Here is a 25,223-nt window from a genome sequence, read left to right on the forward strand (position 1 = left end):
CAACCTCCGCCTCCTGGGTTCAGGCAATTCTCCTGCCTCAGCCTCCTGAGTAGCTGGGATTACAGGCACACGCCACCATGCCCAGCTGAATTTTTTTTGTATTCTTAGTAGAGACGGGGTTTCACCATGTTGACCAGGATGGTCTCGATCAAGTTACCTATTTTTATTTTGCTGCATGTATCTTGGTAACATGTCCAAGAAATCATTGTCAAATTCAGTGTCAAGAAACTTTTCCCCTTTGTTTTGTTCTAAGAGTTTTTATAGTTTTACCTCATTACATATAGGTCTTTATCTATTTTGAGTTAATCTTTGTAGCTATCCATTTCTCTCCTCCTTTGTTAAAAAGAAAACAAAAGCTTTGTGACCAAAGATTGAACACTGAGTAACAATTTTACTATTAAGTTGGGAACTAGATCCAATACAAAGGGGTGCTGGTCAGGATAAGACTCAAGGCTCAAGAGAGGGAAAGTTGTAGGTTTTTTAGAGCTAAAACTCATGAACAATCTGTTTCATATCAGATAAACAAAGTCTGTCTGTGCCTGATTAGATGGCATATATAAGCTAACAGTTTAGGCATTGTGTTCCCCTGAGTTGTTGGTGGTTTTTCTGGAAAAATGTCTTGGTGGTGAACATGATTTGGTTAACAGATGATGATGATGGCATTGCGGTAGTTTAATAAAAATGTTTTTAAACATACCTGTGATCAGTCTAGGTGGCTAGGTCAGGATTCATCACCTTTCTTTTGGGGTCACTTTCTTTTTTCCTATAGTACCTTTTTTTAAGGAGTTTCTTTAATGATAATCTGTTGCTGACAGAAATCTCTGTTTTTCCATCCTTATAGATATTTTCGCTGTTTATAGCATTGTGGCATAACAGTTACTTTCTCTCACAACAATGAAAGTATCATACATACTCCAGCCTTCTGGCCCAGAGTTTTTTCTATTGACAAATCAGGTATTAGTCTAGTTATTTCTTTTAAGGCAATCTGTTTCTCTCTACTACATTTTTTTAATTTTTAATTTTATTTTTTGAGACAGAGTTTCAGTCTGTCGCTCAGGCTGGCATATAATGGCGCGATCTTGGCCCACTGCAACCTCTGCCTCTCGGGTTCAAGCGATTTTCCTGCCTCAGCCTCCTAAGTAGTTGGGATTACAGGTGTGCACCACCACACCCAACTAATTTTTTGTTTTTGGTACAGACAGGGTTTTGACATGTTGGCCATGCTGGTCTCAAACTCCTGACCTCAAATGATCTGCCCACCTGGGCCTTTCAAAGTGCTGGGATTACAGGTGTGAGCCACTATGCCTGGCTTGCTCTGACTGCATTTAAATTCTTCTCTTTTTACTCTGCTTGAGATTTTTTGAGATTCTTAACTCTATGGACTGGTGTCTTTCATTGGGTCTTGAAGGGTTCTAAACCATTATTTATTTAAATATTCCCTCTGCTTTCATTCTCCCTTCAGGATAGATATTAGGCCTTATTACTTATTTACTTTAGCCATTCCGAAAACTGCATGGTAATATTTCATTATGGTATTAATTTGCATTTCTCTAATGGTTAGTATGTTGTACATCTTTTTATGTGCTTATTTGCATCTGTTTATGCTCTTCATTGAAATGTCTTTTCATGATTTTTGTCTATGTTCTAATTGGATTGTTTGCTTTTTTATTATAGGTTTTCAGAGTTCTTTATATATTCTAAATACTAGTCCTTTATTGACTATGTGGTTTGAAATATTTTCTCCCAGTCTAACTTTTAATCCTTAACAGAATCTTTGCAGAGTAGACATTTTAAATTTTGATGAAGTCTAATTTATTAATTTTTCCTTTTATGGATCATGATTTTGGTGTCAAGGCTGAGGACTCTGCCTAGCCTGAGTTCTGAGAACATTTTCTCCTGTGTGTTTTCCTAAAGGCTCTATAGTTTTATGTTTTCCATTTATGTTTATGATCAACATTTAAGTTAATTTTAATATAAGTTGGAGAGTTAGGTTGAGGTGGTGTTTTGTTTTGTTGTTGTTGTTTTTGCCTCTGGATGTCTAAAAGAAATGTTCCAGCATCATTTTTTGGAAAAACTATTTTTCCTTCCATTGAATTGCTTTCGTACCTAGTCAAAAATCAGTTGTGCAAATTTGTATAGGTTTCATTTGTGACATTGACCTATTTATCTGCCTGCCAATACCATACAGTCTTGATTACTGTTGCTATCTATTAAATCTCAAAATCAACTAAACTGAGACCTCTCACTTTATTTTTTTTCAAAATCCTTTTAGTTTTTCTGGTTCCTTTGCCTTTCCGTATAAATTTCAGGATAATCATCCAAATTTTCAAAAACTCTTGCTGGGATTTTGATAGGATTTGCATCAAACTTTGCTCTCGTTTGAATGTTTTTCATCTTCAAAATGTGGAAATTTAGTTTATGCTATAATAGTACTGAGAGATGTCAAATACCTTTAAGAGGTATTTAGATCATGAGCGCTCTGACCTCACAGATGGACTGTCATTATCACAGGAGTGGATTCATTATTGTGGGAGTGGGTTCACCCTCTTTCACCCTCTTTTTGCTCTTGTACTGTGTGATGTCTTCCACCATGTTATGATGTAGCAGGAAAGCTCTCGCCAGATGCTGGCATCTTGTTATTGGATTTCCTAGTCTCCAGAACTGTGAGCCAAAAAAATTTCTTTTCTGGTAATTGGTGTATTTAGATCATTTATATTTAATGTAATGACTAATGTGTTAGAGCTTAAGTGTGACATTTTATTTTTTGCTTGCTTTTTTTTATTTCTCTGTTAACTTTTTTTGTTTTCCTGTGGGTTATGTGAACATTTGTCTAATTCTATTTTGATTAACTTATAGTATTTTTATTGTTTCCCTTTGTATAGCTTTCTTGGTGGCTTGTGTAGGTATGACATAACATATACCAACTTATCACAGTCTGCTGGTGTTATTTTACAAGTTCAAGTGAAATGTAGAAACCTTACCTGTCTTTTTACGTATTTTCACCCTACTCTGTTTATAATTGTGTTAAATATTTTCTTGACTTGTAACCACATCAGACAATGTTTTAATTTTTTCTTCGACTGTCACGTCTTTAATTAAAAATCAAGAGAAGGAAAATGTATTACATTTAGCCATATTTTTGCTTTCTGTATTCTTTTTTCCTGATGTTCTAAGGTTTCTTTGATGATTTCTCTTTTGTTTAAAGAACTTTATTTAGCTATTTCTTCCTGTGGGTACTTCCACTAGATGCAGATTCTTTGAGTTTTCCTTCATTTGAGTATGTCTTGACTTCTACTTGATTACTAAAGCAATTCCTGGGTTGTTCTTGAAGGGCATTTCTTCTGGTTATTGGATTCTGGTTTGACGGTTATTTTCTGTAAGCACCTGAAAAATACTGTGCCACTTCCTTCTGGCCTCCATGGTTTTTGGTAAGAAAATTATCCCACTTTTCTATTCTTTCTTTTTTCATTCTTTTTCTTCTCTTTGTTTTAATTTTAATAGCTTCTAGTGCTGTGTCTTAAGCATTCATTCATTCATCTTCATCAGGGCTTAAATTTGTTAATCCTATCCATGTTATTTTTTATCTTAAATACTGATTTTTTAAAATCTTCATATGGGTTAAACAGTTTGATCCTTTTTGAGTTTTGCTTTTAGGCTTTCTAAGGTTGGACCAGAGTAGTCTTTAGATTTAGGTCTAATTTGGTCCCATTAGTAACACAGTACCCTTCTGAGTATCCTTATCTGATGACATGTATATTATGAGATTTAAAAAATTGTGGTTGGTGGGTGGCTGGGTGCTGTGGCGCACACCTGTACTCCCAGCATTTTGGGAGACTGAGGTGGGCAGATCATGAAGTCAAGAGATCGAGACCATCTCGCCAACATGGTGAAACCCCATTTCTACGAAAAATACAAAAATTAGGTGGACCTGGTTGCTCATGTCTGTAGTCCCAGCTACTCGGGAGGCTGAGGCAGGAGAATCACTTCAACTCGGGAGTCAGAGGTTGCAGTGAGCTGAGATCGCAACACTGCACGCCAGCCTGGCAACAGAGTAAAAACTCTTGTCTCCAAAAAAAAAAACTGGTTGGTGGGAACCTAAGTGAGCTCCAGGGATTCCTTCCCGGGGTTCTTTCTCTTGCCTTAGGCACACGCTTTACATACATATGCTAATGAGAACTCCTCGGAACACTCGAGGGGGTTGCATTTTAGGTCTTGGAGCTTGCTATTTGCACAGTGTCTAGCTTTCTTCTGCCCGGTGAACTGTGGCTCTTTTCACCCCTTGAACTCCTTCATCTTTTAACTGAGGGAGATTGCTGGACTCTACCTGGGTTCTCCCTCCTGCACTGCAGCCTAGAAGCTGGCTCACTGTTTTTGTTTCTGCTTTCACAGGGATAATTGCCTTGTGTTGCCAGTTGTTCAGTGTTTGAAAATCATTGCTTCATGCATTTCATATAGCTTTTTAGTTGTTTAAGGTGGGGAGAGTAAATCCAATCCACTACTTTATTTGGCTCAGAGTTGAAGTTTTTTAGAGACAGACAATAAACAAGTAAAATATAAACAAATATTTCAGGTGGCTGTAAGTACTGTTAAGAAACCTGAAGAAGCAAGGAAAGGAGATAAGGAGTACCAACAGGATTGGAATGTTAGATAAGATAGATGGTGAGAGAAGGACTTGATTGAGAAATGAACTATTTTGATTATCTTTTACTATGTAATGATCTGCCCCCAATCTAGTGACTTTTCTCATAGATGTGCAGTTTGGGCAAGGTTCGGCTGAAACAGCTTGTTTCTGCTCTGCTAGGCATCAGCTGAGGGCAGTAGAAAGGCTAGGGGCTAGAATCATCTGAAAGATTCCTCACTCAACATGTAGGTAGTTGATGCTGATTGTCTACTGAGATCTCATTTGGGATGTGGCTAGAACCCATACATAGTCTTTCCATTGGCTGCTTGGCTTCCTTCCTCATAGCATGGAGGCTGGATTCTAAGAGTAAGGATCTGAGAAAAGCCCAGGAGGAAGTTAATATGCCTTTTCTAACCCAGCCTTAAAAATCATGCTGTGCTTTACAGGGAGTCACTAAGCCTGGTCTATATTAAAGGGGACTGGAGTTAGATTCCTACTTTTGCTGGAGGCAAGTTAGACTCCTACTTTGTAGGGAGGCAAGTCAAAGAATTTGTGGACACGTTTTAAAGTTCGACGACAGTGATATTTGAGCAAAAGAGGTGAGGACATCCAGGGAAAAGTGTTCCAGGTACATGGTATAGATACATAAAGACCCTAAAGGATGCTGGACGCCTGATAGTTTAGATTTGCTTATAGTTTAGTTACCACTGCACAGCATCACCTCCTTAAAGGCAAGGAGAACAGTGTTGGGAGAACAGTGTTGAAAGATAGTTGCAGTTCAATAATTTTTTTGTAGAAGGCCCCATGTATTAAAAATTTTAAAAATGAGTACATAAACTTTGATCTAGTAATTCTTTCTTTGGGAAATTATCTTAAGGAAAAAAATTAAGCAGTGCTGTGGTGAATATTTGGAAGTGCTTAAATGCCCATTAATAGCAGATTAACTAAATTATGTTTTGTCTATATAATGGAACACTGCAGTTTTTAAACTAAATATTTGACACAGAAAAGTGAGTGAGTATTGAGGGACAAGAAGTAGATTTCAAATACTGGTAAATAAAATTGTCCTATTTGGTTAAAAGCACTCTATATAATAAATAAATATATGCATAGAATAGAGAAGGTTCTGGTGAGATGTGTATCAAATTATTAATAACTGCTGTGATAGGCTGGATGTGGTGCCTCATGCCTGTAATTCCAGCACTTTGGGAGGCTGAGGTGGGTGGATCACCTGAGGTCAGGAGTTCAAGACCAGATTGGCAACATGGTGAAACCTCTTCTCTACTAAAAATACAAAAAAATTAGCTGGGCGTGGTGGTGGGCACCTGTAATCGCAGCTACCAGGGAGGCTGAGGCAGGAGAATTGCTTGAACCCAGGATGCTGAGGTTGCAGTGAGCTGAGATTGTGCCATTGCACTCCAGCTTGGGCAACAGAGTGAGATTTCATCTCCAAAGATGAGATAAGATAAGATAAGGTAAGATAAAGCAATGGTAGCTATTTCAGAGTTGCTTTTCAGAAAACTGTTACTGTTAGAACAAATATATTTCTATTATAAAAGCAAAACCACATTTTAAAAGAATATGTTGATACCTTTTTATTAACTAAAGAAGGAGGAATAAGATAAAATATGTACAGAAAAACTGTAGAATGATGTAAAACCAAGATTTTTCAAGAGACTTTCTCTTGATTATACGTTACTGTTATTTCCTTGTATCTGTTTTTGTGTTAATTGTAATTTAATTGTTAAAAAAACTAATAAGGAGATACATATTAAAATAGTTGCAGGTGATATTGTTAAGCAATCTTGTTTTAAGAGTAGCTATCATGTGAAAAATTCACTCAGAGATTAGCAAAATCAAGAGATCTCTTGGTTTTCATTAGCGTAAAGAACTGCAGAATTTCTTTACTGGACGCAAAATGTGTGACTTACGACGTTTGATTTATACACAATTCTTAAGCTATCATTCTTTGTTAAAATGTGGGTATTTTCCATATTTATCTTATTCTTTGTCACATCTTTATCATAGATTTTTCGGTAACCTTGGACATTTATGAATAAAATTCTAGTTGATGTACTAATACTTTAATTAATACATATTTTATTGCAAAAATGTTTTTAGGTTAATTGTTCTCATTTCACTGCCTTCTTCCTTTATTTTATATAAATAATTTGTAATTCATTTTGTTCTTATATATCATAGGATGTGTTTTGGAGATGCAGACAAAATATCTTTGATGAAATGAAGAAGAAATTTTTACAGGTAGACTGCTGATGTAATTGCTTTAGTGTGATAATCAGCAGAGCAAGTAACAGCATGTTAGTATTTTTATCTAATATCAAGGCATGTCTTATGTTTTATGCTTGTTTGGCTATTTTATTTTACCCAATTGTAATAATAAAGTCACCGTAAATGAATTTATGTTTGACAGTACCTTATTTTTAACTAGTGAATGAGGGAGAAAAAAATGACAGAAAAACTAAAGAACTCTTTGCTATGATGTTGGTTATTGTAGTTGCCTATTTTTCCAGATATATTTATTTTCTGAAATATTAATAATGTAGGAAATTAAATCATTTAAAAGTTTACAAAGTCGAAATCCAGAAATCCTATTAATATTAACTTCCTGAGAGCCTTTGTGCACTACAGACTTAAACTTCCATGTGATATAGCATTCCGGTCCAAACTTTACTTAATACTTTTCCTTTAGTCCCTTTGCTCTGTTTTTTGTCCCCCAGAGTTCCTCCTTTAATCTCTTCTTTCCTTCCCAAGTGTAGCAAGAGACCACTTAGAAAAAGATCATGTAGATAACATCAGAGTTGGCTGGGGTTTTGAGGTGGGGTAAAGAGAGGATCTTAAAAATAAAATCTGTTTTTTCGTGTAAGTTAGGACCTTCATTAATAGCCTTAGAATTGTTACTTGTTAAAATGAAAATGCAGAGTCTGAATAAAGCTGATACTTTTTTTTTTTTTTTTTTTGAGACAGAGTTTTGCTTGTCGCCCAGCTGGAGTGCAGTGGCACGATTTTGGCTAACTGCGACCTCTACCTCCTGGGTTCAAGCAATTCTCCTGCAATCCTCCAGAGTAGCAGGATTACAGGCATGCACCACAACGCCTAGCTAATTTTTTTTATTTTTAGTAGAGATGAGGTTTCGCCATGTTGGCCAGGCTGGTCTTGAACTCCTGACGTTAGGTAATCCAACTGCCTTGGCCTCCCACAGTGCTAGGATTACAGGCATGAGCTACCTCGCCCAGCAGCTGATACATTTTATAAATTTCAATCAGCAAAAATATTCATACCATCAATTCTCTTTTAAAATCTGTGGCTATACATTAATCTTGAACTGTGGATACCCTGATGCATAATGCTCTAGGGCCTAATTACTTAGCTTATAGCAGCACCTGTACCAAAAGGGAGAGAAAATGGACTTATTTTGTGTGTGTGTGTGTGTGTGTGTGTGTGTGTGTGTGTGTATGTGTGTGTATGTAAAAGCTTGTAACCGGGCCGGGCACAGTGGCTCACGCCTGTACTCCCAGCACTTTGGGAGGCCGAGGCAGGTGGATCACGAGGTCAAGAGATCAAGACCGTCCTGGTCAACACGGTGAAACCCCGTCTCTACTAAAAATACAAAAAATCAGCTGGGCATGGTGGCACGTGCCTATAATCCCAGCTACTCAGGAGGCTGAGGCAGGAGAATTGCCTGACCCAAGAGGCAGCGGTTGTGGTGAGCCGAGATCGGGCCATTGCACTCCAGCCTGGGTAACAAGAGTGAAACTCCATCTCAAAAAAAAAAAAAAAGCTTGTAACCATAATATTAGCATTTGCAATAACATTGAGAGGAAGAAAGTCTTTAGAGAGCATGCGTTGAATTTAGAGGTAAAGAGGTACCTTCATAATTTTAAAATACTTAAATTTTTTTCTCTTAGAAATGTTTAAATCTTGATGATTTTGAATTTTGTTTGATATTAACTTATATTCTACTTGCTAATGCCATTCTGAACATATACTATCAATCTATCAATTTTAAACCTTAGTTTGTATTCTTTAATAAGAAACACATAGGAAGTATTTTTTTTTAAATAAAAATGATGAAGCCAGAAGAGAGTGGGGGCCAATATTCAACATCCTTAAAGAAAAGAACTTTCAACCCAGAATTTCATATCTAGCCAAACTAAGCTTCATAAGTGAAGGAAAAATGAAATCTTTTGTGAACAAGCAAGTACTCAAAGAGATTTCATCACCACCAGGCCTGCTTTACAAGAGCTTCTGAAAGAAGCACTACACATAGAAAGGAACAACCAGTATCAGCCATTCCAAAAATATACCAAAAGGTAAAGAGCATCAACATAATGAAGAATCTATATCAACTAATGGGCAAAACAGCCAGCTAGCATTAAATGGCAGTATTAAACTCACATATATTAATATTAATCCTAAATTTAAATCGACTAAATGCCCCAATCAAAAGACACAGGCAGGTAAATTGGATAAAAAGCCAAAACCCATCGGTATGCTGCATCCAGACCCATCTCACATGCAAGGATACACAGACTCAAAACAAAGGGATGGAGGAAGATTTTCCAACCAAATAAAAAAAAAAAAAAAAAAAAAGCAGGAGTTGCAATTCTCACCTCTGATAAAATAGACCGCAACAAGGATCAAAAGAGGCAAAGAAGGACATTACGTAACGGTAAAAGGATTAATGCAACAAGAAGAGCTAACGATCCTAAATATATACACACCCAATACAGGAGCACCCAGATACATAAGGCAAGTTCTTAATGACTTACAAAGAGACTTAGACTCCCACACGATAATAGTGGGAGACTTTAAGATCACTTTGTTAATATTAGACAAATTAACGAGACGGAAAATTAACATGGATATCCAGGACTTGAACTCAGACCTGGAACAAGTAAGCTTAATAAACATGTACAGAACTCTCCACCCCAAATCCACAAAACATACATTCTTCTCAGTACCACATCACACCTACTCTGAAAGTGACTACATAATTGGAAGTAAATCACTCCTCAGTAATTGCATAGCATTTCACAGGTTTAAATGAAATATTGGTTGGCTGCTTGTTCGTTATTTTCTTCCCTTATTCCTTCCTGTCTCCATTGTTAAGCACAATTATTGGCATAAAAGAGGTTTTTAATACCCATTTTTAGACTGCATTCTAGCCTGGGCAATAAAGCAAGACTCTCGTTCTCTCTCCCTCTTTCTCTTCCTCTTTCTTTCTCTCTTTCATTCTTTTTTCCTTTCTTTCTCTCTTTTTTTCTTTCTTTAAAAAAAAATTATGATATTGTTATCAGAGAACTCAGATTTGAACTTAAAACTATTGGAAATGTTAAGAAAAGGAGACAAGATGACTTAAGAGGCAAACATCCCTTCAGCGAGCCCTAAAATGTCTTACAACTATACCAGCGACTTCTAGATGTTTCTAGCAGTTAAGTCTATCTTTGAAAGAAAATTGTTTTTAGTGTTTTTTATCCCATGTGTTTCACCTTTTATAAACAAGACTATGGTTTTATTCTTTTTACTCTTTTTTTTTGAGTCACTCTGTCACCCAGGCTGGAGCGCAGTGGTACGATACCAGTTCACTGGAGCCTCTACCTTCCGGGTTTCAAGTGATTCTCTTGCCTCAGCCCTCCGAGTAGCTGAGGTTACAGGCATGTGCCACCGTGCCTGGCAAGTGTTGTATTATTAGTAACTGAGACAGGGTTTTGCTGGGTTGGCCAGGTTGTTCTCAAACTCCTGACCTGAAGTGATCCGCCCACCTTGGCCTCCCAAAGTGCAGTGATTACAGACATGAGCCACCTTGCCTGGCCTTTTTTACTTTTTTTAAAAGGATTTTTTTCCTTCAAACTTTGCTAGGAAATCTAGCTTTGTTTCTGCAGTTAACCTAGACACAGAACACTCTTAGCATATACAGTAAATGTAACTGCTGTTGACTTTCTCTGTCTCACAAGTGTAGTATTGCTATGAGTTGTCTAAAATAAATAGTTTCAACTTTATAATTTATACCTTTTTTTGTACTTGGCTAGATTTTCTGCGTAGAAAACTTTGTGCCCTTCAGATAGCACATCTATACTACATTAAATGTTTTTCTAAATGGAACCTGCTTTAGGCTTTTCTAAAACTTTGCACATGTTTTCTGTTACCTCAGATTCATCAGAGAACCCTTCCGACTAAAAATTTTTGCCCCCTTCCCTAAATCATGATGTATCCTCAGATGCCTTTGCTTAATGTTAGGTGTAGTCTTAAATGAAAAGTAGTACCCTCCCATCTCTACCAACAGCACCGTCATCATATCTTTCTCTGCTTGAACTTGGATGTGCTTAAAGCTATTTAGGTATGTTTATTTTTTATCTATTACTGTGTAACAGTGGACCCTAAAATGTAGGACTTAATAGGGTAATTAGTTTATTTGTTCTGAATTCTGTGGGATGGGATTGGGGCCAGGGCTTACCAACTATTCAGTTCTGCTCCAGGTGGCATCATCTAGAATTACTTGGCTCCATCATCTAGAATTACTTGGCTCCATTATGTTGGTGGCAGACATTGGGTGGAATGTCCAAAAGGCTTTTCTCATAGATGAGGCACCCCAGTGTCTCCACCAAGTGACCACTTCCTCTCTATATGGATTGCTACTGCTTCCTCACAGCATGCTGATCCCTGGATGACTGGATTTCTTACATGGTGGCTGCCTTAAAAGAGGGAATGTTCCAAGAAATAGAAAAGCAGAAACTGCTGGTTTCTTACGGTCCTGCCTTAAGTTACACAGTATCACTTATGTCACATTCTGTTGGTCTTAGATGGTCACATGGCCAGGTCAGATTCATGGGAAAAGGAAAAAGAAAAAAGAAGGGCAAAGAATTTTTTTTTTACCATCTTTAATCCACCTCAAGACGTAATTGTTTTTACTTTTGGGCATAAGTAGGATCAGTCTAGGTTAGAGCCACAAAGAAATTAAGAAGATAGCTACCCTAATTCCCCATTTCCAAGAAATACCTTTTTACGTTTAAATATTTTGGAAATGTTTCCTCCATGTTTAGTTTATATTGTATAATTGTTTTTCCCTCTTGAAAAGCTATTAAAAAAAAACTATTGCTATATCTTATTGGTGGTGTATTAAAATTGTGACAACAAAATAATTGTTTTATTATCAGTTCCCAAATTGGAGAGGGGAAAGGAAGAGAGAAATTTTACTTTAGTGTGATTACTATTAGCAGTGGTGATTCTAAAATTCAGATGAAATCCACATATTAGACTAAAGTATAGGTGAAATAAGAATGGACCCAGAAAGTTGGGTGTAAAATAGAATTTAACGAGTGGCTAGCTTAGAGCTTTAAAGAAGAACACAACTTTTTATTTGTTTAAATCATCCTGCAACAGAATTCAAAGGTAAAATGTAATTTGCTGAGAAATTCTATGTATAGGAATTTTAAGGAAACAAAATATATGAAGTTTTATGTAGGTGTTCATCACAGAATTATTTGTAAAAGTATAATAACATCTAGTCTGAGTCAGTAAAGTAGAATTTATTAACTAAATTATTGTTAATCCATGTACTAAAAAATACCACTTTGCTATTAAAATGATGAGTTAGGAAAAGCTTTACAGGGAAAGATTGCATGATATAAGAAAGGAGTTAGAAAACAGCATGTATATTGTAATCCAGTGTTTGTGATTATGAAGCATGCATGTATGCTTCTCTCTGTGTTTCTCTCTTTCTCTCTCTCTCTCTCTCTCTCTCTCCCTCTCTCTCTGTGTGTGCGTGTGTGTGTGTGTGTGTGTGCACGCGCACGCAGATAAAATATTTGGGAGGATATATGTAAGAATGTAAATAGTTACCTGTGGGTTATAGAGTAACGATTATTTCCATTTTTTCCTTTATACTCTGTTTTTTTAAAAAGCAAAATTATTTATATGTACAGAAAAGGAAGAAAAGGGCTGTTACTAAAAAGAATATAAGCCGCACATGAGATTAAATTTTGTTTTTTCTGTATAATACATTTAGTGTTTAGACAGGATTCCATTGAGGGATAATTTTCCCATATGGAAGGAGAAGCATTTGGAGTGCTTGTACCCTGCATTCACATATTTAGGGAAAGAACCCATAACTGCTAATGCCTGGCCATAGGATGTTGCCATATCTCCATTCTTATGTATGATTACTATTACAGCACTTTTGATTTCTAAATGCTTAGAGTTGTCTTCCTTTGACTATCAGCTGCAGCCTGTTTGAAGCTTTAAAATCTGGCTACTACAGTATTTTATACCAGGAACACTGAATCATGCAGACCTGACCTATGCCTGAAGTAGACTATTGAATCCATGAAAGTGAACCTTTTGTAGTTGAAATATATTTTGAGTCATTTACTCTTTCGTCATAAAGCATTCTTAAAAAGATCCATTTTATGTTTTTTAGTTTAGGATTAAAGTATGTAAAATAATCTATTATATGTGTTAATATAACATCTTAAATGTATAGGTGAAGGCTTTTTTCTTTTTTGAAACATATATTAATAATGTTCTTTTGTTTTTTATTTTACAGAAATGTATTTTCTTTTTATTTTTTAAATAAGTTATTGGTAATTAAATATTTTGATGTGTCTGAATTGTAGTACTATCCAATTTATTTTAAATATTATATTATTATGGTGACTTACTTTTTTCTAAACCAATTGGAATAACTTTAAATGATCACTTGGAAACTCGAAATTGTATGTCACAGAAACAAATGATAATTGTATTACTTCAAACAGGAAACTGTGGCTATCCCATCTTCAGTACTAGCCAATTATAATTATTCTTATTTAAAAATGGATAATATAGAAGCAACAAAAGTTTGAGATTGATAGTGTTATAAAAAAGAAGGAAGAATTCAATTTTTGTGCACACCACCAGTTTGTAGAGATCATATTTCTGAATAACCCATTATGGAGATAGAGAGACACCTAGATCCATTTTAATGCCGCACCTGACTTTCAGGGAAAGCAAGAGATTTACATCATCAGAAATACTATTCTGGGTTGAAGGAATATAAAGATTGGAAGAACTTAAACTTCTTAGGAAAGTGTTTCATAATTTTCTTGTAGGATATTCTTTTTGCTGCAAGCAGGAATAAAGTGAAGGAGGTAATTCAAGAAATAATCAAAAGGTGGAATTGATAGGATTTGGAGACTGTGTGAGGTAAAGAAGGAAGACGCTGGGCTCAGCTGTTTGGTTTTGGCAACAAGGCAGATGATGGTGCCATTCATTGACATGGCCGTTATAGAAGGTGGGAAAGGAATTTCTTTCATTAAGTATCTTTGATGTAGTCTTTTACCCCTGTGGAAAGTGGAAAGGTGATGTCTTTTAACAGTTTGAGGGAAGGCATAGCTTATTTGAGAAAGTTTCCTTTTAAAAACTCTTTTTTTTTCTTGGTAATTACTGGGTTATGTACTAGATGAAAAAGCAGGAAGAAGAATTGGTGCCCCTAATTCCTGCCTGTATTGGTAACTGAAACTGTTGCCTTGTTTTTCCCTCTCCCTCCTCCTGGCTCATCTGTTTGGATAAGCTTGTCAGCTCCCAACACATTAATAAACAGAGCTTTTCGGACATCTGGGCTTACGGGTACAGCAGCATAAAGGTCAAGAGATCTGGTAGCCTGTATCCCTTAGTTACAGATTTTGTAATCTTTAGACAGTCCTTACTGCATTTTTGCACAATTCCCTTTTTTTTTTTTTTTCAGGAGATCCAGAAATATTTGATTAGACTGTGCTAGCATGATGATGATACATTTTTAAGGATCAGATTTTGTAATTTTTAACTTAAAATTGCTTAGTTATTTCTATCTTCATGGCTTATTTACCATAGATTTATAATCTTAAAGGTGAAAACAAATATCACAGGAATGATTGCTGACTCTGAAATATGCCCTGGTTTTCTCTAAACAAACATATATGGTACTTATATGTTTGACATATCCATTAGAATATGTTTCAGACTATAGTAAAACGGAGAAAATACAGAGAAAATACTTAATATTTTGTGAGGTCTTTTACATTTAATCATAAAATTTTATGGCTAATTATACTTTTGTTTTGCTTTAAAGATAAATAATATGTAAAGTCATATTTTTCTTAAAATTTCAGATAGAAAATGCTGCTGAAGAACCTAGAGTCTTATGTATAATACAAGATACTACTAATTCAAAGACAGTGAATGAACGGATCACTTTAAATTTACCAGCATCTACTCCAGTCAGAAAGCTCTTTGAAGATGTGGCCAACAAAGTAGGCTACATAAATGGAACCTTTGATTTGGTGTGGGGAAATGGAATCAATACTGCTGATATGGTAAAATCCTAGACTTAAGCTTCTAAAATGTTATTATAGCCATTGTTGTTGTTGCTATTACTAATGATAATGTTAAATCCTGGAACTCTTTAATATCATAAACAAGAGTATAACGACTAGAGTAAGAGCCTATGTGCAGCTAAGTAATTCCTTTTGCCTCCATTCTGGATTTAACATTTGGTTGTCCTAAAGTTTACATAATGTCATTTCCTCAGTTTTTTCATTTGTGAAAGGTGACTCTATAATATTGTGTTTACTAAAGAAAAAATTCTGTAATTACTGAACAGAATGAGGACCATCTTATATTTTTCAGTGAAAAAAGATGGTAAAATCATGGGTATTTTATAATCTGATTTTTGGAAAAGAAGAAAAAAATATTCATAGTAAGAGAAATGGAAGGATATATACCTCATACATTTCAATGTTAACCAAGATTATCTCTAGCTGACTTTTATTTCTTTTTATTTGTGTGTGTTTATGTATTTCTGGGCAAGTTTTTAATGTTTCTTTTTCTTTGTTATGATCTTTGTATAGTTTCTATAGATAGCTTTGGACTTAACTCTCAAGATTAAAAACACTTTTAACTACTGTAACATTTTAATCTCAGATCTCTTTGAGGGTATGCTTTCTTATTTCTGTCATCTATTAACTATTTCCTTAATTATTTATCCTTTATCTATTTAGTTTCTCTCTTTCATGATGTAGCATTTCTTTAAATACTTAGTGATTCTTGTTTTCTGCTCATCTTTGTATTCCAGAACCTCTGTTCACTTCTCTGTGGATGCTAATTAAACTTACCCTACTCAGTTCTTGGTGTTGTGGGTAAAGGGTGGGACATGCTGCTAGGTGTCATGTGTTTATAATTTGTTCTGGGATTGGCTGGTTCCTGACTCTTTAGGGTTAGGAGTTAATCAGTACCTAGATAGTACTGCACTGCCTCTCTAGTCACAGCACCCACCCTTTACCCTGACAGGAAATAGACACTACTGTCTGCTGCTTAGTCCAAGTAGAAAAAGAGGAGACGCCAAACCCATCAGAATGCCTTTTCCACTTGCTCACTTTTAACTGTCTCCTGGCTTCTGTGTCTTGACCTTAGTCTGAAGTTCTTTACTACCTTTATCTCTACGGTAGTCTTGTCTTATAGGATCTTTGGGCTATGGTTCCCCCTAGTTTTATTTTTCCATAGATCTGATCCTGCTGCTTTCTGTTTTTATCTCAGAATTTTTGGTTTGCCAAGCATGCTCTTTGTTTTCCTGCACTGTTGTAAGATTTTTCATTAAAAAACTATTTTTTGACATTTTATGGACTTTTGGGGAGGATTATTGGTAGACATGTACTTAGGTCATCATTTGACCTAATCCTGTATTAATGTTTACTACCAAAATAAACAATTGCAATTATGAAAAAAATTTCTAGAAATCCATGATAGATGTCTCTCCTTAGGCCATTTTTGTAAGAGCACTGATCCCATTCATGAGGGCTCCACCCTCAAGAAGTAATCAGCTCCTAAGGCCCCACCCCTTAATATCATTGCATTGGGGATTAGGTTTCAGCATATGACTTCTGGGGAAGAATGAACATTCAGAATGTAGCAGAGGCACTGATAACTTGCATGGGAGTGTGGTTAAGGAAGGAGACCTTTGAGTTGGATCTCATTTGCGTTATTAGAATAGTATATTCTAGGTAGTCTTTTTTGTTTCCATTCTCTCAGCCCAAATTTACCCTGCATAATAGTTAGAATTATTTTCAGTCACCTAAAATTGTAGCACTTAATCACCTTCCAGTTCAGTAACCTTCAATCACCCCTCATTGCCCACTGATGAAAAATCAGATTCCCTAAGATAGCATTTAAGACAGGCTACCATTGGTTCTTTAAGGCTTTATACTCTTAAATCCCAGATACTGGATTGATTTATTTTCTTAACATAAATTTCCATAGTTTTCTGTCTCCATGTTTTTGTTTATATTACCTCTTTATCCCATGCCATTACTGCTCTAATTTTTCCAGGAAAATACCTCTAACAGCCAGTGAAATGGAATGTGTATCCCTATGATATTTGGAGTACATATTTTAAGTTGGTTCCACAGGTGAATCAAAGATGTTTGATATTGCCTGATTTGCCCTTAAAAATGATATTATGCTTTTTATTCCACAATATTTTTTTAAAAAATATATAGAACTAATGTTTTAAACTGAAATTAACCAGTAAAATTGGTAGTCAGACAAGACCTGAAAGATAAACAATATTTAATCTGAAACTTTGGATACTTTTTGGTACATCACCACATAATTTCTAGTGTTGTCTCTTTTTCAATTTAAAGGATAGTTCTGTACTGTCCTATATGTCTTCCCAGGTCCTATTTATCTTTTACCCTTAAGAAGCCTTACTCGATGTTTCTTCATGCTGCTTTAAAAGTAATGTTTTTCTCGTTGACCTCCCATGCCCTTTGGCTGGGCCACTTATCATAGTTCCTTTTTGTTATAAGTATTATCAATCTGTGTCTTTCTATATCTAGTGTAAGCATTTTTATGGCAAGAACCACATATAAATTTCATATCCTCCATAAACATTCCTTCTCAGCATTCAAAAAGCATTTGTTTAATTATCTTTCACAGTAGCTTTAAATAGCTATATGTCAGAATTACCTGTTTCTCTCTCTCCAGCTATAACTGTACTCAAGAGCTCTATTTCTGTATTTTTATTTGCCTCCTGTACATTTCTACAAATATGATTTTTCATCTGCTTACTGCATAGTGCTGAATGGATACTCCTCAGAAAACCAAGCCCATTTAGCTGCCCATCACCTTGTATACAGACACTTACTGAGGTAAAACCCCTGTGTATTTCAGCTATATCACCTGATCATGTCCCATCAGTGATTTTAAGGAACCCAACAGTCCCTTTTTTCCTTCCATGTGGCTTCTTTTAGCTTCAGGTTTTCTATGTCGTTTCTCCTGTGGATTGATAGATGTGAGCCAAAGTTAAGAGGTAGATCATATATTTGCTTTTTTATTTACTTAACACATCTTTTGCACTTACTGTGTTTGTAGTATTCTAAGCCCTGTACAAATACAGTCTTATTTAATCCTTATATTAATAACTACTCTGTAAGGCAGGTGCTATTAGAGACTCATAGGTGAGGAAACTGAGTAATGGGGAAGTGAAATAACTTTCCAAAGTCACACAGATAGTAAGTAGCAAATCCCTTAGTTATTTTTTTTCCTCAGTACCTGCACTTTTATACAATGTTAATCAGTATTAATTTCTTAAGAAATAAAGGCATTTTCATAAAATGCGTCTTTTTAAGGAGACTCTGCCCATGTCTTTGAAACATTGAAAACATTCCTTAATGCAACAAAAAAGTTTTAAATATGTTTATTTCTACTGCCTCATTTTTCTCAACAGTGGTCTAGAGTGAGTGAGTAGGGCTTGGGGCATACAGAGTTTCCTCTCTTATCCACCAACTAGAGTATGTTAGAATGGCAGCTAGAGTTGAAATTGCCCTACCGTATAAGTTAGGTGAAGACTTGAATTTTAGATGTTTAATTTTCAAATGTCTGATCACAGTCACTTCCATACCCCCTGGGTCCTCTGAATCCTAGCAGTACATTTGAAGTAGGTATCATTTACTAGGACGGGTTTTTCCTTAAGGGGTCTTTCTGAAGGTTATATTATATACTACATTAGTTATATTTTTGTTATATTGCATAATTATGTTACATTATTTTGGTTGGGTTTTTTAGTATGTTGCTTATCTGGTATTTTTCATCATATTTATATATCAAAACATTTTAGTTTTTAGTTATGTAAAGTTACCTTTAGTCAGTTTTCATGAAAATCCATTAAATGTCATATTGCATATATTGTACAGAACATGGAAAGAGAAATGTTTATATATTCTTTATATGTGTATGCAGTACTTAACATTACCTCTTAACTTTTACCTTTTCTCTTTTTGGTTTTTTAGATGTTGGGGAATGTGAGTCGCTGGGATACCTATTAGTGTATGCACTGTTACTGGGCTTAGCTATCCCAGTTAGTGAATAAATGAGTTAATTCCAGGCCTGCATGAACAGAATTTTACCAGATCATTACTTAAAAAATAGTCTTTAAATGTAGATCTGTGTGCATTTACAGATTACTTATTTCATTTTATGTTTCTCATGATCTGAAATATGTGTTTTATGTCCTTAGCCTCCACTGGATCATACCAGTGACAAGTCTCTTCTCGATGCTAATTTTGAGCCAGGAAAGAAGAACTTTCTGCATTTGACAGATAAAGATGGAGAACAACCTCAAATACTGCTGGTGAGCTACTTAGAAAGCCCTGTATTTATAATTTTTGTGCACTGTCACCTACTACTTCAGGATGCAATTTCCCAAAGAAAATAAGATATGTTTTATAATTTGTGTAATAAATTATTATTTTTTCATTCTATGTTGGCTTGTTATAAGTGTGTAGAATAACATAGAGTGGACATCCATAGCACCATTATTTGTATATACAGTCTTTTGCCACCTTGGGTTTAACATGTACTCCTATCTTCAAGACCACTACCATGCCAGGGATGAGGGTGTGTCTAGGATAAGTTAAAGTGCCACAGGGATCTCCTGTAACCCTTCCTTTGTTTAAGCATTTGCTCAGTTGCTGTAAATCTCTGGTGGTTTTTCTCAGGTTTTTCAGTATCTGCAAGAAGGTCATTTCTATTCTCATTGCTGTCCCCTTTTTTGGAATGACTGGTGTATACATTAAATGTTTCATTTATGTTCTTTTAATGTTTACCCCAATTCACATTTCAGTAGACTTTCCTGTTCAGCCCAGTTGCCTTAGAGATTTTCTAATGCAGTAACTCCCAATTTGAAGCCTATTGCACCAGAGATTTTTTTTTTCCTCTCAATACGTTGCAGAGGGAGGACATGAGTTAAAGAGTAAGAGGGAGGGGCCAAGATGGCCGATTAGAAACAGCTTCGGTCTGCAGCACTCACAGAGAGGAATGAAGGTGGCAAGTGAATACAGCACATTCAACTAAAATATCCAGGTTCTCGCATTGAGACTGATTAGGCAAACAGCTCAACTCAAGCAGAAGGAAGAAAAGCAGGGTAAGGTGATGGCCCACCCAGGAGTGTCATACAGCCAAAGGAACCCCCACCCCCAGCCAAGGAAGCTGTGAGGGATTGTATGACTCTGCCCAGTAAACCACGCTATGCCTATGAATCTTTGCAACCTGAAGATCAAGAGATCTCCTCAGGAGCCTACACCACCAGGGCATTGGGTCCAATACACAGAGCTGTGTAGAATCTCGGTAGAGCAGCCACTCAGGCACACAGAGACCCATGAGTTTTATATACTCCTACCCCAGGATCCCCAGCAAGGTGGGAGGTCCATCCATCCATACCCCTAGGAAGGAGACTGAATCCAGGTAACCAAACAGCATTGTTCTGTGGGCCCCACTTCCACGGTACCTCACAGGGTAAGACCCACTGGCATGGAACTCAAGCCAGCCAATGGCAACAGGCTGGAGTCTGCCTGAGATGGGATAGAGTTCCCAGGGGGTGGGGTGGCCGCCATCTCTGCAGTTTGGTTGACTCAATCATTCCAGCTGCTGGCTTTGGAGAGTTCAAATGGTCAGGATAAGGAGGGATCCCCCCAGTGCAGCACAGCTGCTTTGCCAAATTGTGGCCAGACTGCTTCTTTAAGTGGGACCCTGATCCATTCCTCCTCACTTGTGGGGGCTTCAGCCATTCTAGCCAGGTTATACGGACAGAGCTCTGATCTCTCCCTGGGACAGAGCTGCAGGTGGGGGAGAGGGCAGGCCGCTGTCTCTGTGGTTCGGTTGACTCAACTGTTTCAGCCTGCCAGCTTTGGAGAGTTCAAACAGTTCAAATGAGGAAGGATCCCCTGCAATGTAGCACACCTACCTCTACCAAAAGGCAGCCAGACTGCTTCTTTAAGCAATTCTCTAATCCTGTTTCTCCTGACTGGGTGAGACCTCCCAAAAGGGGTTTCCAGCAACTTCCTACAGGTGCGTTTGGGCCAGCAACAGGTCAGGACCCCCTGTGACAGAGTTTCCAGAAGAAGAGCAGGCTACCATCTTTGCTGTTTCACAGCCTTCACTGGTGATACCTCCAGATACAGGAAAAACTGAGGCAACTAGGGTCTGGAGTGGATCCCCAGGAAACTGCAGCGGCCCTACAGAAGAGTGGCCTGATGTTAAAAGAAAAACAGGCAGAAAACAATAACAACAACAACATCAACAGAAAAGACCACACATAATCCCCATTAAAAGGTCAGCAACTTCAAAGATCAAAGGTAGGTAAGTCCACAAAGACGAGAAAGAATCAACACCAAAAATAATGTTGAAAACTCAAAAAGCGAGAATACCTCTTCTCCAAATGACTGCAGTGCCTCTCCACTAAGGGCACAGAACTGGGCTGAGGCTGAGATGGCTGAATTGACAGTAGGTTTTAGAAGATGGGTAATAATGAACTTTGCTGAGCTAAAGGATTGTTGTAAACTAACGCAAAGAAACTAAGAATCGTGATATACAAGAGCTGACAGCCAGAATAGTCAGTTTAAAGAGGAATATAACTGACCAGAAGGAGCTGAAAAATACACAAGAACTTCACAGTGCAATCACAAGTATCAATAGCAGAATAGACTGAGTGAAGGAAGGAATCTCAGAGCTTGAAGATTATCTTTCTGAAATAAGACAGGCAGACAAGAATAGAGAAAAAAGAATGAAAAGGAATGAATAAAACCTCCCAAGAAATACGGAATTATGTAAAGAGACCAGATGTACCAACTGATTGGGGTACCTGAAGGAGGTAGGAAGAATGGAACCAAGTTGGAAAATATACTTCAGGATATCATCCAGGAGAACTTCTCTAACCTAGAAAGACAGGTCAACATTCAAATTCAGGAAATGCAGAGAACCCCAGTAAGATACTTCATGAGAAGATTAACCCCAAGATAATAATCATCAGACTCTCCAAGGTTGAAATGAAAGAAAATATGTTAAGGGCAACCAAAGAGAAAGGCCAGGTCACCTACAAACAGACAAACAGTGAACCTCTCAGTGGGAATCCTGGAAGCCAGAAGAGATTAGGGATCAATATTCAACATTCATAAAGAAAGGAATTGCCAATCTAGAATTTTGTATCTGGCCAAACTAAGTTTTATGAGTGAAGGAGAAATAAGATCCTTTTCAGACAAGCAAATGCTTAGGGAATTCATCACCATCAGGCCTGCCTTGCAAGAGCTCCTGAGGGAAGCACTAAATATGGGAAGGAAAAACTGTTACCAGCCACTACAAGAACACACTCAAGTACACAGACCAGTGACACTATCAAGCAACCACATAAACAAGTCTGAAAAATAACCAGCTAGCATCATGACGACAGGATCAAATTAGCACATAACATTACTAACCTTAAATGTAAATGGGTTAAATGCTTTTAATTAAAAGGCACAGAATGGCAATCTGAGTAGAGTCAAGACCCATCAATATGCTGTCTTCAAGAGACCTATCTCATGTGCAAAGACACACATCGTCTCAAAATAAAGGGATGGAGAAAAATTTACCAAGCAAATGGAAAACAGAAAAAAGCAGGAATTGTGATCTTAGTTTCTGACAAAACAGACTTTACACCAACAAAGCTGAGAAAAGACAAAGAAGGGCATCACATAATAGTAAAAGGTTCAATTCAACAAGAAGACCTAACAATCCTAAATATGTATGCACCCAATACAGGAGCACCCAGATTCATAAATCAAGTTCTTAGAGACCAACAAAGAGACTTACACTCCCACACAATAACAGTGGGAGACTTTTAACACCCCACTGACAATATTAGACAGATGAAACAAAATTAACAAAGATATTCAGGACCTGAACTCACTTCTGGATCAAGTGGACCTAATAGACATCTACAGAACTCTCCACCCTAAAACAACAGAATATGCATTCTTCTCATCACTACATGGCACTTTGAAACTGATCACATAATCAGAAGTAAAACACTCCTCAGCAAATGTAAAAGAACTTAAATCACAGCAGACTATCTCTTAGACTACAGCACAATCAAACTAGAACTCAAGATTAAGAAATTCACTCAAAAACCACACAACTGCATGGAAATTGAACAATCTGCTCCTGAATGACTCTTGAGTAAATAATGAAATTAAGGCAGAAATCAAGAAGTTCTTTGAAACTAGTGAGAACAAAGAGACAACAGACCAGAATTTCTGGGATGCAGCTAAAGCAGTGTTAAGAAAGAAATTTATAGCACTAAATGCCCACATCAGAAAGCTAGGAAGATCTCAAGTTAACAACCTAAAATCACAACTAAAAGAACTAGAGAACCAAGAGCAAACAAAACCCCAAAGCTAGCAGAAGACAAGAAATAACCAAGATCAGTGCAGAAGTGAAGGAGATAGAGACACAACCTTTCAAAAATCAATCCACGAGCTGGTTTTTGAAAAAAATTAATAAAATAGATAAACTGCCAGCTAGACTAATAAAGAAGAAAGGAAAGAAGAAACAAATAAGCACAATCAGAAATGATAAGGGGGATATCACCACTGACCCCACAGAAATACAAACAACCGTTAGAGAATAGTAGAAACATCTCTATGCACATAAACTAGAAAACATGGATAAATTCCTGTACACATACACCTTCCAAGACTAGGAAGAAATTGAATCTCTAAATAGCCCAATAACAAATTCGGAAATTGAGGCAGTAATAGCATACCAACCAAAAAAAGCCCAGGACCAGATATATTTATGGCTGAATTCTACCAGACTTACAAAGAAGAGCTAGTACCATTTCTACTGAAACTTCCAAAAAATTGAAAAAGATGAACTCCTCCCTATTTGTATGAGGCCAGCATCATCCTAATACCCAAACCTGGCAGAGGTACACCGAGAAAGAAAACTTCAGGCCAATATCCCTGATGAACATCAATGCAAAAGTCCTCAATAAAATACTGGCAAACTGAATTCAGCAGTACATCAAAAAGCTTATCCACATGATCAAGTTGGCTTCATTCCCAGGATGCAAGGTTGGTTTAACATATGCAAATCAATAAATGTGATTCATCCCATAAGCAGAACTAAAAACAAAAACGATATGATTATTTTAATAGATGCAGAAAAGGCCTTCAATAAAATTCATCACCCTTCATGTTAAAAACTCTCAATGAACTAGTAATAGAAGGAACATACCTCAAAATAAAAGTCATATATGACAGACCCACAGCCAGTATCATCCTGAATGGGCAAAAGCTGGAAGCATTCCCCTGGAAAACTGGCACAAGATGAGGATGCCCTGTTTTACTACTTCTGTCTAACATTATATTGGAAGTTCTGACCTGGGCAATCAGGCAGGAAAATAAAGGGTTTTCACATAGGGAGAGAAGAAGTCAAATTATCTTTGTTTGCAGATGACATGATTTTATATCTAGAAAACCCCATCATCTTAGCCCTAAAGCTTCCCAAGCTAATAAGCAACTTCAGTGAAGTCTCAGGATACAAATTCAGTGTGCAGAAATTGCTAGCATTCCTGTATACTAACAACAGGCAAGCAGAGAGACAAATCACAAATGAACTCCCATTCACAATTGCTGCAGAAAAAAAATACCTAGGAATACAACTAACAAGGAATGTGAAGGATACCTTCAAGGAGAACTGTAAACCATGGCTTAAATAAATCAGAGAAGACACAAACAAATGGGAAAACATTCCATGCTTATGGATAGGAAGAATCAATATCGTGTTAATGCCATACTGCCCAAAGTAATTTATAAATTCAATGCTATTCCCATTAAACTTATGTTGACATTCTTCACAGAATTAGAAAAATCTATTTTAAAATTCATATGGAACCAGAAAAAGAGCTCAAATAGCCAAGACAATCCTCAATAAAAAGAACAAAGCTGAAGGCATTATGCTACCCAACTTTAAAGTATACTGCAAGGCTACAGTAACCAAAACATCATACTACTGGTGCAAGAACAGACACATAGACCAGTGGAACAGAATAGGGCACTCAGAAATAAGACCACGCACGTGCAACTATCTGAACTTTAACAAACCAGACGAAAGCAATGAGGAAATAGTTCTATACTTAATAAATGGTGCTGGGAGAACTGACTAGCTATATGCAGAAAATTGAAACTGGACCCCTTCCTTACACCATAAACAAAAATTAACCTAAGACAGGTTCAAGACTTAAATGTAAAACCCAAAA

At 36.7% G+C, this 25,223-nt stretch overlaps 1 protein-coding gene across 1 annotated transcript in view; it reads left to right on the forward strand.

Moving 5' to 3' along the window:
* USP47 (ubiquitin specific peptidase 47) overlaps nucleotides 1-25,223 on the forward strand; it is a 138,771-nt gene that overhangs the window by 31,454 nt on the left and 82,094 nt on the right. Inside the window, exons 2-4 of the mRNA XM_037737567.1 lie at nucleotides 6,824-6,883; nucleotides 14,767-14,970; nucleotides 19,167-19,280. Coding sequence (XP_037593495.1) covers nucleotides 6,824-6,883; nucleotides 14,767-14,970; nucleotides 19,167-19,280 — 378 coding nt within the window. The remainder of the gene's footprint in view (nucleotides 1-6,823; nucleotides 6,884-14,766; nucleotides 14,971-19,166; nucleotides 19,281-25,223) is intronic.

This window comes from Cebus imitator, unplaced genomic scaffold (assembly GCF_001604975.1).
Source record: "Cebus imitator isolate Cc_AM_T3 unplaced genomic scaffold, Cebus_imitator-1.0 Scaffold39, whole genome shotgun sequence".
NCBI classification, from domain to species: domain Eukaryota; kingdom Metazoa; phylum Chordata; class Mammalia; order Primates; family Cebidae; genus Cebus; species Cebus imitator.